Below are 14796 nucleotides of genomic sequence, written 5' to 3'. Positions count from 1 at the left end.
AAAGAGATCCATTTTCTACTTACTTTCTCCACCGGTTTGTTTAAATGGAATCACATACACTGTGCAAAATAGGGAAAGTTTAAAAGCTCTATTTTGAGGAATAAATTTCAGATGTCATTCTGTTATTCTTCTTAGTTTTACCCTCTATAGCTACAGGTATGAAAATATCAGTACATTGAAAATGGCTTTTTGGTTTTTTGTAATGCCATAAATGTGAAAGGCCTAAAAAAAAACCCCACTTGTTTATTGTGATACTGGCTGACCAGGCACCAGCTCATGCCAAAGCTTTCGGCCTCAGCCATGCACTGACAAATTCATCACAGGAAACCAATCTGTTTCACCTGCGTGTTAATATGCTGAGGATGGGTGTTGAACTTCTAACACTGTGTTTAGACTTTATGAAATACTTGTACATTTTTCCTGCATTAATCTCACTTATTTTATCTTTATCACATGCTCTAAGGTAATATTTAAGTTTTTGCTTTATAACTAAGCATTTTTTCCCTGAAACTGTCAACTTTTCAGAAGGAATCATCTCCTGCTCATTAAGAAGGCTATCAAAATCAAATGGGCCATTGTAGGACATCACAACAAGACTTTGGTAATTGCCCCTTCACACCCATGAAGAGGCTACATGCAAAAAGACTTGTCCCATCAAGCCTGAATTCTGGAAAAAGGAAATAAAGATATTGAACAAGACATTTTTTCATCTCTTTTGCTGTTTTGACTCTCACAGGGCTGGAGCTGTGAAACAGAAGCAGAGTTCCTAAGGGTCAACCTAGGTTGTCCCTTGTCATGCTGTCTGGAGTGGCACACCACTGTAAGAGCCTATCTCAGGGCAGACTGTCAGAAAACAAGGGCAGACACCCCAAACTGGTGGTATGTTCTGTAGTTAGATTTCACCAAGCAAACAACAAATGTGAACTCCTGGATCATTATCAGTCTTACCATGAAGTCACAGACAGTACCCTTAGCCTCTCCAGTCTATCTTGCAAGCCAGACAAACTGAACTTTGTGATAAAAGTTTATAAAAAAAACCCCAAATCACATCACATCAGGTTTCTCCCCATCCCAAAAGATCAGTCTCTGATCACAGATCAATTGGTACTCCAGATCTTACACCAAAGACAATGCTGTCAGTCAATTCTATAGGAAACTAACTAAAGATTTATTAGCTAAGAAAAAAAGTGAGCGTTATTGAGATATTAAAGCAGGTAAAATATATGTACAGGTAAATCACAATTTGTAACTCCAAATGGTGGCAGTGATATAATAAACTGCCAGTCTCCCAAAAGTCTTTTCAGGGTATCCAGTCTGTCTCTGGGGATCCCAACTTTGCATCTGGCACACTTCCCTAAGAGTCCACCATCCTTTCTTGAATCCATATTTATAGCTCATTTACACAGAAAGGAAGCTGGGAGTGTCTTTACTCACATGGCTTTTCCTTTGATGTGAGAGAGAGAGGAATGCATTTTGAATCTCTGACCTCCGATCATTACACACAATGACCATTTGCTTTGAAGCTAGCACTCTTCTTCATTTGCATTCCACAAGGCTTCATTGGAGTTTGATAGGTTATTTACTCTCAGGTGTACACACAGTGTAAATGTTTGCTATTGCATTGTACAGGAACAGATATGTGAGAACAAGACAAGTAGCGGCCCATTAGTTTCCATGAAGTTTAAACACCTTATACACTCTTTTGTATTCAACAATTACTTTGATCTATCCAAACAGAAAGTAAATTGGCCTGTGGCCCTGGACTGACCTGGTCTGCCATCAACGCAGCCCTAAAAGACATTTAGTGCTAACAGATTACTACAGCTCTGTCACCTCTTAAAACCATACATTGTAACTCATTTGTGCATATATGTTTGCATGCTTTAACCTGTAAATAGCTCTCTCGTTTCTTTTTCCTAGTTAATAAATCCTTAGTTTACCACAGGATTGGCTACACGTTGTCTTTGGTGTGAGATCTGAGGTATAAATTGACCTGTGGTAAATGACTGGTCTCTTAGGACTGAAAACAACCAAATATTTTGTGATCTTTGATGTATGGAAACAAACTATCACTAACTGGCAAGACAGACTGGAATGCCCAGGGGAATAGTCTGTGACTCCATGGTAAGACTGTTAGAGTGCTTCAGGAGTTCACGTTTGCTACTGGCTTGGTGAAATCTAATTATAAAGCATACAACCAGCTGCCCTGGTTTTTGATAGTCTGCCCCAAGGTTGGCACTCATGGACATGAATCACTCCAGACAGCCTGAGATATATTAAGAGATTTTAAATTTTCTGTCTGATACAGTACATACCTGTTCCTTTGCTTATATATGGGGGCTTGAAGAATTTCACAGCACCATACAAGTTGACTATAGTTCCACCTTTAAGATGATTCAGAGGAGTATATGTGTATTTTGGTGCAACAGGCTGGAAAGAGACAATAAAAAAGCAGATACATATGAAAACATTACTTAAAAAAAAAAATCAATCCAAAATTATTTCTTTTAACCCTCCCGCACCAAATATTGTCCTTTTATTGCCATTTAAAAAAAAAAAAAAGCACTATCTAGTCTAGTCCCTTCAGGTGTCAAAGTTACATACAGCATAAAGGTACATACAGCATTTCTTTAATCCATTCTTATTTTTACAAGATAATTCATTCTACTTTCACACAGCTGTTAGAGCAGGAGTCTACCTTATTCATTTTAGGAGCTCAAAATAAATATGTCCACTATCCACAAGCAGCAAGCAAACATGAGGAGGTATTTGATTTTCACTCTCCTTTTCTTTCTGTGATTGTGTTTTCCTTGTTATAAATATAAACTAGTCAATTCAACTTATTTGAATGTGTCTGTCACTATGTGAATAAAACCAGTATAAGCATGACAAAGCACACATGAAAATATCTTTTTAATCGATTTTAACTTTATCCATCGCCCTGGCATCTGAGGACATTTTATAGATGCAGTAATAATCTGATAAAATATTTTTGTAATTCTTCTTTGCAGAGATCACCACGCAGCATTACTGCTCTTGAGTCTCACATCTCCTGCAACAGTCATACAGGGAAATTTCTCTAGCTTTTAAGATTTTTGAACCTCTGAGGTCCTTGAAGGCTAGTTCAAGAGTTCTGTCTTACTGAGCATCCCCCCACATAAAGTTCCACAATGTGCCTGCCAGCTCCTTCCATGAACAAAAAAACAGTTCCCCCAAATTAATTGAAAATGATAAAGAATTTCTACAATTTTTTCCTACAAAAAACAACATAAAATGGACACATAGATGAAAGACCTACGTCATACCTCAAAAAGTTGAATCTCCAAACTGAGGGAGCGAGATGGTGGATCAGTGAGAATGCTGTGTGATAGTTTTAAAGAAGGTATATAATTCTTTGAAAGTATCTCACACACAACATTTCCACTCTGTATGTAGGTCTACGGATGTTTCAAACAAAAACCAATCACTGCAATAGGCAGCGTTAGATGGAGGCCAGTGTCCAACAAGAACCAAGTTTTGTTTGTTTTTAAGATCAAAAGGAAGTAGAGATAGCTCTAACTTGTGAAAAGCACAAATACAGGCTCACAGATCCTTCACCTTCACTATCATGGTGCGGAATGCGCGGCAAACACAGATCACCATCTAGTTGTCGCCCGTATGGTGTTGATGCTCCAACAAGCAGGTAAGCCCTCTCGATGATGAAGAAGTTTGGCATTGACGCACTCCGTGTGCCAGGTTTAGCCAACAGGTTTTGTATTGACGTCAGAAACAGATGTCAGCTCCAGCTAATCTGCCAGATGATGTGGATGTTGCCGGGTACCTGTTCACTTCTACCCTCAACCAACCTGCCCAGCAGACCGTTGGCTATCGGCATCTAGCACGCCGACCATGGCTATCGGAGGAGGCCTTCCAAATAATTAAATTAAATTAAATTGAAGGCCGCAGCCCACCAGTGTAGTAATAAGCACATTCGTAATCAGCTGAATCAAAAATTTAAACCCTGGCACTCCGCGATCACGAGGCATATTATAACTAAGTGGCGGATGATGTTGAATTTGGCTTAGCCCTGGGCGACTTGAGGCCAGCATTCCGTGCCATTCGCAACCTCGGTGGTCAAAAAGTAGTCACTACAAACAGCATCCTGAATGACAGCCAAGGCCATCCAGGTAAATTGGATGATGACATTCTCTCACACTGTATGGATCCAGACATTTGTACTGATACACCAACATTGGATGAAGTGAAGCATGCCATCTCTAAACTGAAAAACAGATGTCCAGCCGGTCCTGATGGCATCCCCTCAGAGCTGCTAAAATGTGCTATTGATCATGTAGCAGAATCACTTCTGGCCATCTTTCAGCTGGTGCGGAGACCTGGAACCCTGCCAACCGCCTGGAAGGACGGCATTGTGATCTCACTCTATAAGGGTAAGGGACCATGCAGTGAATGTCAGAGCTACAGGCTGATCACCTTGCTTTCCGTTCCAGGGAAGGTGTTTGCGCTTGTTTTGCTGGCACGTCTGGAGCCTTTCATACATTGGAAGCATCGTCCCCAACAGTCAGGTTTTACGAGGAACAGGTCCATGTTAGACGCCATTTTGGTCCTATTTGTTGTTGGAGATACATTGTGAGTTCAGGAAGCCCCTGCACGTAGCATATGTTGATCTTAAGGCTGCATTTGATTCAGTAGACCATGTTGCATTATGGACAGCCTTATAGGGCGTAGGTGTCCCTACCACTCTGCTGGACTTGATTAAAGAGCTGCATAATGGAACCACTGCCCATGTTCATTTGGGGAACCGGATACCAGGGTGTTAGGCATGGTTGCATTTTGGCCCCTGCACTCTTTTGTTGGGCAATGGATTTCATAATGCAGCATTCTGTCAGATCCATGGACATCGAGATCGGTGATCCCTCACTTACAGACCTTGACTACGCTGATGACGTTCTTTTATTACAAAGCCCCGACAGGTTTTGTGAGGCACTCCAGCATATGGAGGAGGAGTCAGCTAAGATTGGTCTCCATGTTTCATGGTCAAAGACAAAACTGCAAAATCTAGGACCAGGTCCACCTGCGACTCCAATCTCTTTGAACAACAAAACTGTTGAATCAGTTTCCAGCTTTTGCTATCTAGATTCTATACTTATCTGCTCCTCCAGTTCTCACACGGAAATTCTCCATTGGATTGGCATTGCAGCATCTGCTATGGGGCATTTACAACAGATATGGAATCAACATCACCTTAGTATGACAACCAAGTTCAGAATTTATTCGAGCTGTATCCTTCCCATACTGTTGTACAGCTGCAAAACACGGACACTGGACAAAGCTGGAGGTTTTCCACATAAAATATCAATCTCCTATATTGGGCATAAAGTGGAATGACTTCATCTGTAATGCAGATATTTATGGTTGCTTGGGTCTGTAGACTTCTGGGGCCACTGTCCACAGGCAGCACCTTACGTTTTTCGGACATGTCGTAGGGATGCCACAAAACATTCCAGTGAACGCCATTCTCTAGATGACTTGTCTGGGATAAAATTCCACCAACCGAGGGGTAGAGATGACCCAGAGGCAGACTCCTTATTACATGGGTCATCAAGTCTTTTCCGATGTTGGACTCTCAGGCCATCAAGCCTTTGCGGTTGCACAGGAACGGACCAAATGGCAAACAATCACTACGGCAACTGTCTGGCTAAGCGTTAGAGAGAGGGAGAGATATCTTTCACCATAGAAACAAAAGCTTCCAATATTAAGCTAACTCAAATAAGTGCCAATCCAAAAGAAACAAAAATTCTAGGAACTGGAAGAGTCTGGCTTCCCCTACTTGAGTTTCTGCTTTCCATTTTCTGCCCTGTTAAAAAGCTGTGTTCCAACCCAGAAGTCCTTTTGTATTTCAGAGATGAGCAAAGTGATCCATGTTCCTACTTCACAAGGGCGCTGTGATACCTACTTTGGTCTCATTCCTGCAATGTTTTGTGTATGTGTGGACTCCCGAACCTGTGTGAACCCCAACTAAGTCGACCTTTTTCTAGGGTGCAGGAGTTTGCCCTAGTTGAACTTTTAAAGATTTTGGGAAGAAACACACTGGAGAAGCGTGAAGTACTATTTACAAAATGTTAGGGTATTTTCCATGCATGTTATTTGCAAAATGCAAAGCCAAAGAAATGGCCACTTAAAAATTATGTTCCAGTAAAGGAGATAGAAAAATTTTCTACTCATTCACTTTCAGTGACCCTTTTAAATTACATATGCAACTTAAAAAAACTACTAGAATATAAACTCACCATGGATGCTGTTTCTGAAGCAGTGACTGTACTTGGCTTAGTATAAATCTGAGGAGAAGAAACAGTCATCAGATTTATGGATTACAAATCTGAAAACAGTACAGTACAATGGTAATAACAAATACAATTTCAAACTGCTTAAGCAAGTATTTTTAAAATTCTTTATTCTCCAACAAAAGTCAAGTCTGACTTCAGGTGATAAAAGATAAGCCAACACAATGCCTTTTTTCCTCCTTTCCTCCATAATTTATGAAACTACAAGAACCTTACATAAGACTCTTGGATAAGAGTCTTAGCCTTACATAAAAACAGAAAGGCCAGTGCTGGGTGCCTAGAAGTGGGGAGAGTGGAGTTCAGGTCCCTGCTATGCCCTGTGTGTGTCCTTAGGCAAGTCCCCTAGCCCCTATGCATGACAGCCTCATGTGCACGATGGGGTCCTAACTCCAAGCCATGCCATGTTGGGGTTGTGTGAGGAGAAACAATAATGAGCAACAGTGCTCAAACTAGGGACACAGGAGGTGCTGCTGCACCCCCTGGCTTGAAATGGTTTGCATTATATACAGTGTTTACAGTTGGGGGCTCAATGGCTATCAGCATCCCCATTACCCTTGGTAATGAATACGAGACACTCACAGACCCAGGAACTGGGTCATAAGTTCTTCAATGGGAGACAAATAACCCGAGCCCAATACCCTGAGTCTCTTACTCCCATGGGAAATGACCATCCCAAGCCTCATTTCAGTATCCCCGTTTCCACTGCCATCACACTCTCCCTCATGCCAGCACGACCTCAGAAGCAGTACTGGGACTGAGCAAGGTTTCCCTACGAGTTTCTCCCCCTACTTAGCTGACTCAGCTAAGGCTTGAAAGACCATACTCAAAGCATACTTAACAATGGCTCACTGTCAAGCTAGGAGGACATATCTAGTGGAGTTCTACAGGGATCTGTCATAGGTCTAGTACTTGTCAATATTTTCATTACTGATTTGGATAATGGAATGGAAGGTATGCTTATAAAATATGTGGCTAAAACCAAGCTGGGAGGGGTTGCAAGCACTTTGGATGACAGAATTGGAATTCAAAATGACCTTGACAAATTGGAGAATGGCTCTGAATTCAACAAAATGAAATGCTATAAAGACAAGTGCAAAGCACTTATTTAGGAAGAAAAAATCAAATATACAAATACAAAATGGGGAATAACTGGTAACTGATGGTAGTGGATCACAAACAGAATGAAAGCCAACAATGTGACGCAGTCATAAAATAGGCTAAATATTATGCTAGAGAGTACTAACAAGAGTGCCATATCTGAGACTCAGGAGGTAATTGTCCCACCCTACCTGGCTCTGGTGAGGGCTCAGCTAGAGTACAGTGTCCAATTTTGGGTGCTGCACTTTACAAAATGTGTGGACAAACTGGGAAGAGTCCACAGGAGAGCAACAAAAATGATAAAAAGATTCAGGAAACCTGACCTATGAGGAAAGGTTAAAAAAACCCTGAGCTTGTGTAGTCTTGAGAAGAGAAGACAGAATGGGGACCTAATAACATTCTTCAAATATGTTAAAGACTGTTATAAAGAGGATAGTGGCCAATTGTACTCCATGTCCACTGAAGGCAGGATAAGAAGTAATGGGCTTAATCTGCAGCAAAGGAGATTTAGGTTAAGAATAGTTAAAGACAAGGATAATTTGCAATAGGCTTCCAAGAGACATTGTGGAATCCCCATCATGGGTGTTTTTTATGAACAGGTTGGACAAGGGATGTCTAGGGATGGTCTAGGTTTACTTGGTACTGTCTCACTGCCAGGGGGCTGGACTTGATGATCTTTCGAGATCCCTTCCAGCCCTGCATTTCTGATTCTACATCCCTCACTATTCAAATAGTCAGCAAGCTGAAGCAATTTATGATTTGGAAAATTGATATTTGGTTGACTAAAGTAAAAAAAATGCAGGCTAATTTAAAAGACATTGGTCAATAGGACTACTCTTGTGAGTAAAGTTAATGTGTTTAGAAGACTGGAACCAAAGTCACAGAATTATACCACAACAGCAGGGTCCACGTGGACATTTACTGTACGGCAGGCTAATGTGGGATAGAGATTTACACCATAACTTGCTGCAAACTACCTGTTCATCTAGACAAGCCCCTAGTCTACCAATATATCTGTTTGGCATGTGGTATGTTTTATAAGTGCAGTAAAACTAATGAAGCACTATTTTATTTGTAAATAATTATAGCAAGATGTTTGACATTGGTTTGTGGCTGGTTGTGATTAAGAAATTATGTTACACAAAGTGGCTAATACTTTACCTACCCATTGTTTCATGTATATTACTTTTAAGGGTGTTTATGCATCCTATATTTACATCATCACTGTCACCAACAACTAATGCAACAAAACAGTTTGCACTATACCCCTTTTTCACTGGTTCACACATCTACTGTGGGCTTAAATAACCCATAGAGGTGTTTTAGAGGCAAAATTTCATTCAACTTTTTTGAATTTAAAGAATTAAAAAATCATTTTAAAACAGTTCCAGCCAAACACAAGTTTGGAGCTTGATACTTAGCATATAACTAGCCACTAATGAGGCTGTTTGGTGTACGATTTTGGGTGAGAAATTTTAAAATAAAAGTTGTAAGTAACTGAAAAATCATTTCTGAGCCTGATCAGAGTAGTCGTCAGCTAAAGTGTTTTCAGCAGACCACAACGCAGTCCTACCTCATTTCATATCACAACACTGCTTCTAGGGTGAAAAAACGCATACATTCACTGTTTAGCCTGCCAGGTACTAGAACTGCTGTTGGGATAATTTGCATGAGGGATATTGAAAAATTGTCATTAAAATGCAGCAAAGATTATAAAAGCCTGGCTCATGAAAGACAAAAGACAATAACAGGTCTGAAATAAAGATTACAGATCCTGCAAAGAACATTGATATCTTTTCAATAGAAAAGATACAGTCATTGCTATGTAAGCACATGAACCGCTGGACTTATTATCCCAGTCAAATAACAACAGAAGCAAAAGAGGATAATGACCATTCCCACATCTCAGTAAGTTAGAAGAATCTATGGCCAACACCATTTAAGTGCTAATATTATTAAAACAATTTTTTTTCTTAATAAATGAAAAATGAGAGGTCTAACTATGGATTAACATACCCTTTAATACTGCAGAGGTAAAAATATAGCCCCACAACAGCCTGGAAATGAATATATTTACAGTGAGATTTTACACTGTGCCTCTAAGAAACATAGTGCTAAAGTAACAGCCAAGGGAGAGGGTAATTTATGATGATTTAAACCACCTTTGCACCCTCTCAATTCCTGGCTGCTGCAGGATCAGTGCAGCCCACAGAGTAACTCAGACAACTCTGGCGGGCTGTGTAAATTGCAACAGATGGGAAGAATAGCCAAAGCACTACACGCTCTGACCCCAACCACAGCTCCTGATACATCCCTGCCATGTCAGCCCTTCCTTCAACATGTCACCTATATCTGGGGCCTCACTAGGCAGTATAAACTGCCTTGCGTAAAGTGTGCATCAGGGGAAATTCTTCCGTGGCTGGATCCAGCACTTTAAGATTCCCATTACTCTGCCACAGCTTTATAAAAGAGCTGTAGCAGACAGGATTCCCATCTTCACCCCCTGCCAATTCCCAGGTTCCTACAGCAAGGAAAAACCAGGACCCACTGCACATCCTGCATATTTTATAGTATAAATTTTCTTGATAAGCTACACTACTTTGAAAAAATGGGCTAGGAAACATCTGCCACATGTCCAAATGAACATTGCTGTATGAACTTTAACACTGGCTTTGACTTTTTAACTATGTTATCTGTACAACCTTAATTTTGCATTAAAGCATGTTTTTACATTTAATTTTTGATAAAAGGTGACATACCATAAGGTGCCTCTCAAACCTAAAAACTTTCAAGGTTTTGCACCATAATTAGCTATTTCTTAATAAGCAAACAATATATGAGCTTGTCTACATGGTTCGACAATTCAGACTACTGGAGAGTGAACTGCAGCACCCAAAATGCTTTTCTGTAATTGCCCATCATGGACACTGCTAACATGAACTAAAAGGCATTTTGTTCGTGTTAACATACTCCTCTTCAAATAGTACTAAGGGAACACAAACTAGGTCCCTTTCAGTTCACACCAGCAGTGTCCACCTAGGGGAGTTATAGCACAGCACTTTGGTGCTCGCTGCAATTCACACCCCCGTAGTCAGCACTTGCACAATGTAGACATAGCCTATGGTACTTACAATAATGTGTTTTTTCTATCAGTACTTTTTCTCTTCTGTTAAACAACAAATTAATGACAACTTGGACATCTAAAGTGGAAAATTGAACTCTGTGTACCCACGTACATAAACTGCTGATCCTGCATCTTCAGATACTTCCAGGTGACAGCAATGTCGGTCATCTTCATTTGCAGAAGGTGACTTAGCCACGTTAAATCCAGCTACAACCATGGTGTCCTATTGAAAAGACAAAATTTAACCAATAATTGACATTGTTCTTTATTCGATATGCTGTATCTCTAGGCCAACTTCCAAAGAACAACATACGTTTCAACAGCCCTATGATATGTCAGGCATCCCTAATATGGTGAAATAGCACACATGAAATCAGGAGTGACACCTGCAATAAGTATCACCTAGTACTCACTAAATTGATCTGAAAGTTTATGGTTAATCTATGGAGGTGCTTAATGGGGGATAAATGTGAAATGATTCACATCACCCCGAACAACAGTGAGACTTGAACTAAATGCTCTGGATTCAAACATTCCCAGACTTCAAAACCCTGGCACCTCTCTTTATGGGCTAGATAAAGGAAGTACTGGGTGAAATTCTATGGCCTGTATTGGGCAGGAAGTCACAAGATTTCACAATGGTCCATTTTCTGACTTAGAAGCAGGGTGAAATTAAGGCAGTATAGGCCAGTACGGCATACCAGTAAAAAGTGGTCATCAGTACTGGCCCGTATCCAGCTGACTTTAAAGCGCTGCTGACGGTGGCCCTGCTGAGCTGGGGGGTGTGGGAGGGGGAAGGGGCCACAAAAGTGGCAGCAACGTTAAAGTGATGCCATGGCAAAAGACCCTGCTTAAAGTGTTGCTGCGGCAACACTTTCATGTCGTTGCCCCTTTTGCCCCCTGCACCCGTTCCCCTACTTCCCCACGGCTGCCTGGAATGGGCCAGGCAGCAGGAAGGACTGGCTGGGGGATGCTGACCCCCCCCCAGCCCCGCCCCTTCCACCCGAGGCCCCTTCCCCTCTGGGGGCCAGAGCCGGCCCCTGTACCGATAAATCTTCAGCTTTACTTTCACCCCTGCTTAGAAGTCTATGAGGTCCCTTGAAAAACGTGTCCTTTCATTATTTCAGACATTGTTTGGAACCACAAGTCTCATACCTTTTGTTTGTAAAATGAAAGTCATTCGTAATATGAAGCATAGCCATGGTCCCCTACCCCCACCACTTTTACTACTTCCGCTTATTTGAAAGAAAAATATGTCTACCACCAGTAGCAAAATCAGAAATGCCACCTGAAGGAAGAAAGGAGAGTATTTTTTGTTGAAATATAATTCAAAGTTCAAAATGCAGGAATATGCAAGCAACACTTCTTTCTAAAAAGAATTTCTAACTACTGGGCTAAACAAAAAGAAAAGTATTAAGTGTTCTAGGGATTAACCTAGAGAATGGCACTAACAAGATACAAATATTCCATGTCCTTGAAATGTGCAAATCACACATTCAGGGGTCCTTTACCAATGTAAGTAATTTGCAAGTGGTATAATTTATACACAAAATTCCAAGCTGCATCATGTGTGTGTGTGTGTGTGTGTGTGTGTGTGTGTGTGTGTGTGTGTGTGTGTGTGTGTGTGTGTGTGTGTGTGTGTGTGTGTGTGTGTGTGTGTGTGTGTGTGTGTGTGTGTGTGTGTGTGAATGTTTTTTAAAAGGCTGTTCCTTCAATGTAAGTTTTTAAATCAGGAAAACACACACATATGTCCCTCAATCTCTCTCCCTGTTCTTTTTCAAACAAAGCTGTTTGCCCAACAGTCAATCTGGCATATAGCCAAAGGGAAGCTATTTTATGGAGACTGTCTTTTGTAAAGACACTCTGTTATGGTGTTTTTTTTTTAAATAGCTTTTAAATGTCAATGAATTGAAAACTATACTAAACCCATAATGGAATATGCTTGCATGAAATGGTTCTATTTGAGAAAGAATGTTGTACCATTGGCCTGTCAAAAAAGGAATAAAGAAAGTTATTAGTCACGGGGGAAGAGAGAAGAAAAAAAGATTTATACACTTCCTGGGTTGAGAATGAAAATGAATAAGAAATTTCCATTCTCTGCACACTTCAGCTATTTTACATCTATGCAGTAACTATTTATATAGTGACGCATCCAACGGAAGCGGCAGGTCAAAAATGTATGCAACACATATACACTTTAGTCAGGACCTCAGTTGGGGCATGTGGCAGGGTGGACCCCTGCTCCTGCCCTGAAGAGGTTAAAAACAACCCTGGGAAGGGGCTGTGGCTGGAGAAAGCAGCCTTTAGGCTGGGCTGATTGGGAAGTGGCTGCAGCTGGGCCACGCCCCAATCAGGCCCAGCTGGCCCCTATAAGAGGCAAGGGAAGCCAGAAGCAAGACAGTCTCTCTCTGCATTCAGAGGGAGATGGGCCTGGCTGCAGGAAGCTAGACTGGGTACCTGTGTGGAGCAGGGCTGGGGAAAGGCAGAGCTGGGGGAGCTCCAGCCTGGAAAGCCCCAGGCTGCCACCTAGCAGAGGGCTAACAGGTACTGGGGGTTGCAGAGGCAACCCAGGGGTAGGCCAAAGCAGCAGGTCCAAACCCTCCTTGCCAGTGATGAATAGGCTGATACTGCAGTCTGCCCCAGGACGTGGGGCTAGACAATGACTGGCAGTGGCCATACACTGAGGGAAGGTGGGGATAGAGGGTGGGGGTTCCCTGAGAGGAGAGACCCTGAGAGAAAGGGGTTACTGCCGGGGGGGCAGCACCCCATGTAAAAGGGCACTGGGGTCCAGGGAGGGACTCAGGGCCAGAGAACAGGTGGATCACTGGCCTGCAGAGGGCACTCCGTGCTGGAAACCAAGCTAATTCCCCAGAGTCACCAGCAGGAGGCGCCGCAGGGGTGAGTCCGACCGGTTACACGGCAGAAGATTTAGCATCAAAACCAAAATTGAATAGTTTCAACTGGCTTACTCGTTTGCCAATGGCAGAGTATGCAATAGTGGAGTTTAGTCAAATGTGAGATCATACAATTGGAAATTAACTACAACACCATGATGTAGAGAACAAAGTTGTCACAGAATGTTTACTACATAACGATTATGATGGCTGGTTTAGACCCAACAAATCCTGCATCTTGCCAGGAGGTTTGACTAGATCAGGGGTAGGCAACCTATGGCACGGGTGCCGAAGGCGGCACGCAAGCTGATTTTCAGTGGCACTCACATTGCCTGGGTCCTGGCCATCGGTCTGGGGGGCTCTGCATTTTAATTTAATTTTAAATGAAGCTTCTTAAACTTTTTAAAAATCTTATTTACTTTACATACAACAATAGTTTAGTTATATATTATAGACTTATAGAGAGAGACTGTCTAAAACTGTTAGAATGTATTACTGGCACACGAAACCTTAAATTAGAGTGAATAAATGAAGACTCGGCACAGCACTTCTGAAAGGTTGCCGACCCCTGGACTAGATGACACTTGAGGTCCCTTCTAACCCTATGATTCTAGATCACTGTAATTTATTAGCACCTGCATAGTAGTGTCTAGTGACTCTAACCAAGAATGGGGCGTCTTTGTGATAGGCACTGTACAATCACAGTGAGAGAAATTCCCTGTGTCAAAGAGCATAGTCTAAATGAACAAGGTAGGCAGAGAAAGGGAAATATTATCAATTCCATTTTACAGAGGGGAACTGAGTCACAGACAGACTAAGGGCCAGATTTAGGTTCCTCCACTCATTGTTGCAACACTAAGTGACTTAGGAGCCTAAGCCTCATTGAAAGTCAATGGTACATAGTCTCCTAAGTTCCTAAGTCACTTTTGAAAATTAGACTTAGGTGCTGTAATGCTGAGCACAGCAATGCCTAAAATACCTTTAAAAATCAGGGCCTAAATGATTTAACCAAGGTCACTCTGTGGTGGAAAAATGGAAATTGACCCTAGATCTCCTCATTCCCAATGCAGTATCTTAAAATACTTTCCTCTCGATCCAAAAAAACTCCAAACTCACCAGTGTGTTTCAGCACATTACTGGAACATCTACTCATCTCAGCAGTTATCAGGACAAGCAATGTCTCAATGTACCATCCCCAAAGGAAAGTAAGCACTTCACAGAACATATAGATAGATATGGTTCATGATATAAGCACATGCCTGTCAGTCTATATTTTAGACAAGGCAGCAAATGAGGCTGAGAACAAAACATGGGAAAAACTGGGCATGTTTCCCTTGCT

The 14796-nt window shown here is 41.6% G+C and overlaps 1 protein-coding gene across 5 annotated transcripts in view; it reads right to left on the bottom strand.

Annotated features, from left to right (window-relative positions):
• Positions 1–14796, bottom strand: part of POT1 (protection of telomeres 1) — a 188068-nt gene that overhangs the window by 102565 nt on the left and 70707 nt on the right. For all 5 annotated transcript variants that reach the window (XM_045031745.1, XM_045031744.1, XM_045031753.1 and 2 more), the window contains 3 exons: positions 10676–10786; positions 6288–6335; positions 2316–2430 (listed from right to left, as the gene is read on the bottom strand). In XM_045031745.1, coding sequence (XP_044887680.1) covers positions 2316–2430; positions 6288–6335; positions 10676–10786 — 274 coding nt within the window. The remainder of the gene's footprint in view (positions 1–2315; positions 2431–6287; positions 6336–10675; positions 10787–14796) is intronic.

Source organism: Mauremys mutica, chromosome 1, assembly GCF_020497125.1.
Source record: "Mauremys mutica isolate MM-2020 ecotype Southern chromosome 1, ASM2049712v1, whole genome shotgun sequence".
NCBI lineage: Eukaryota > Metazoa > Chordata > Testudines > Geoemydidae > Mauremys > Mauremys mutica.
Note: the sequence above shows the minus strand (reverse complement) of the source record. Positions and strands in the feature narration are given on the sequence as shown.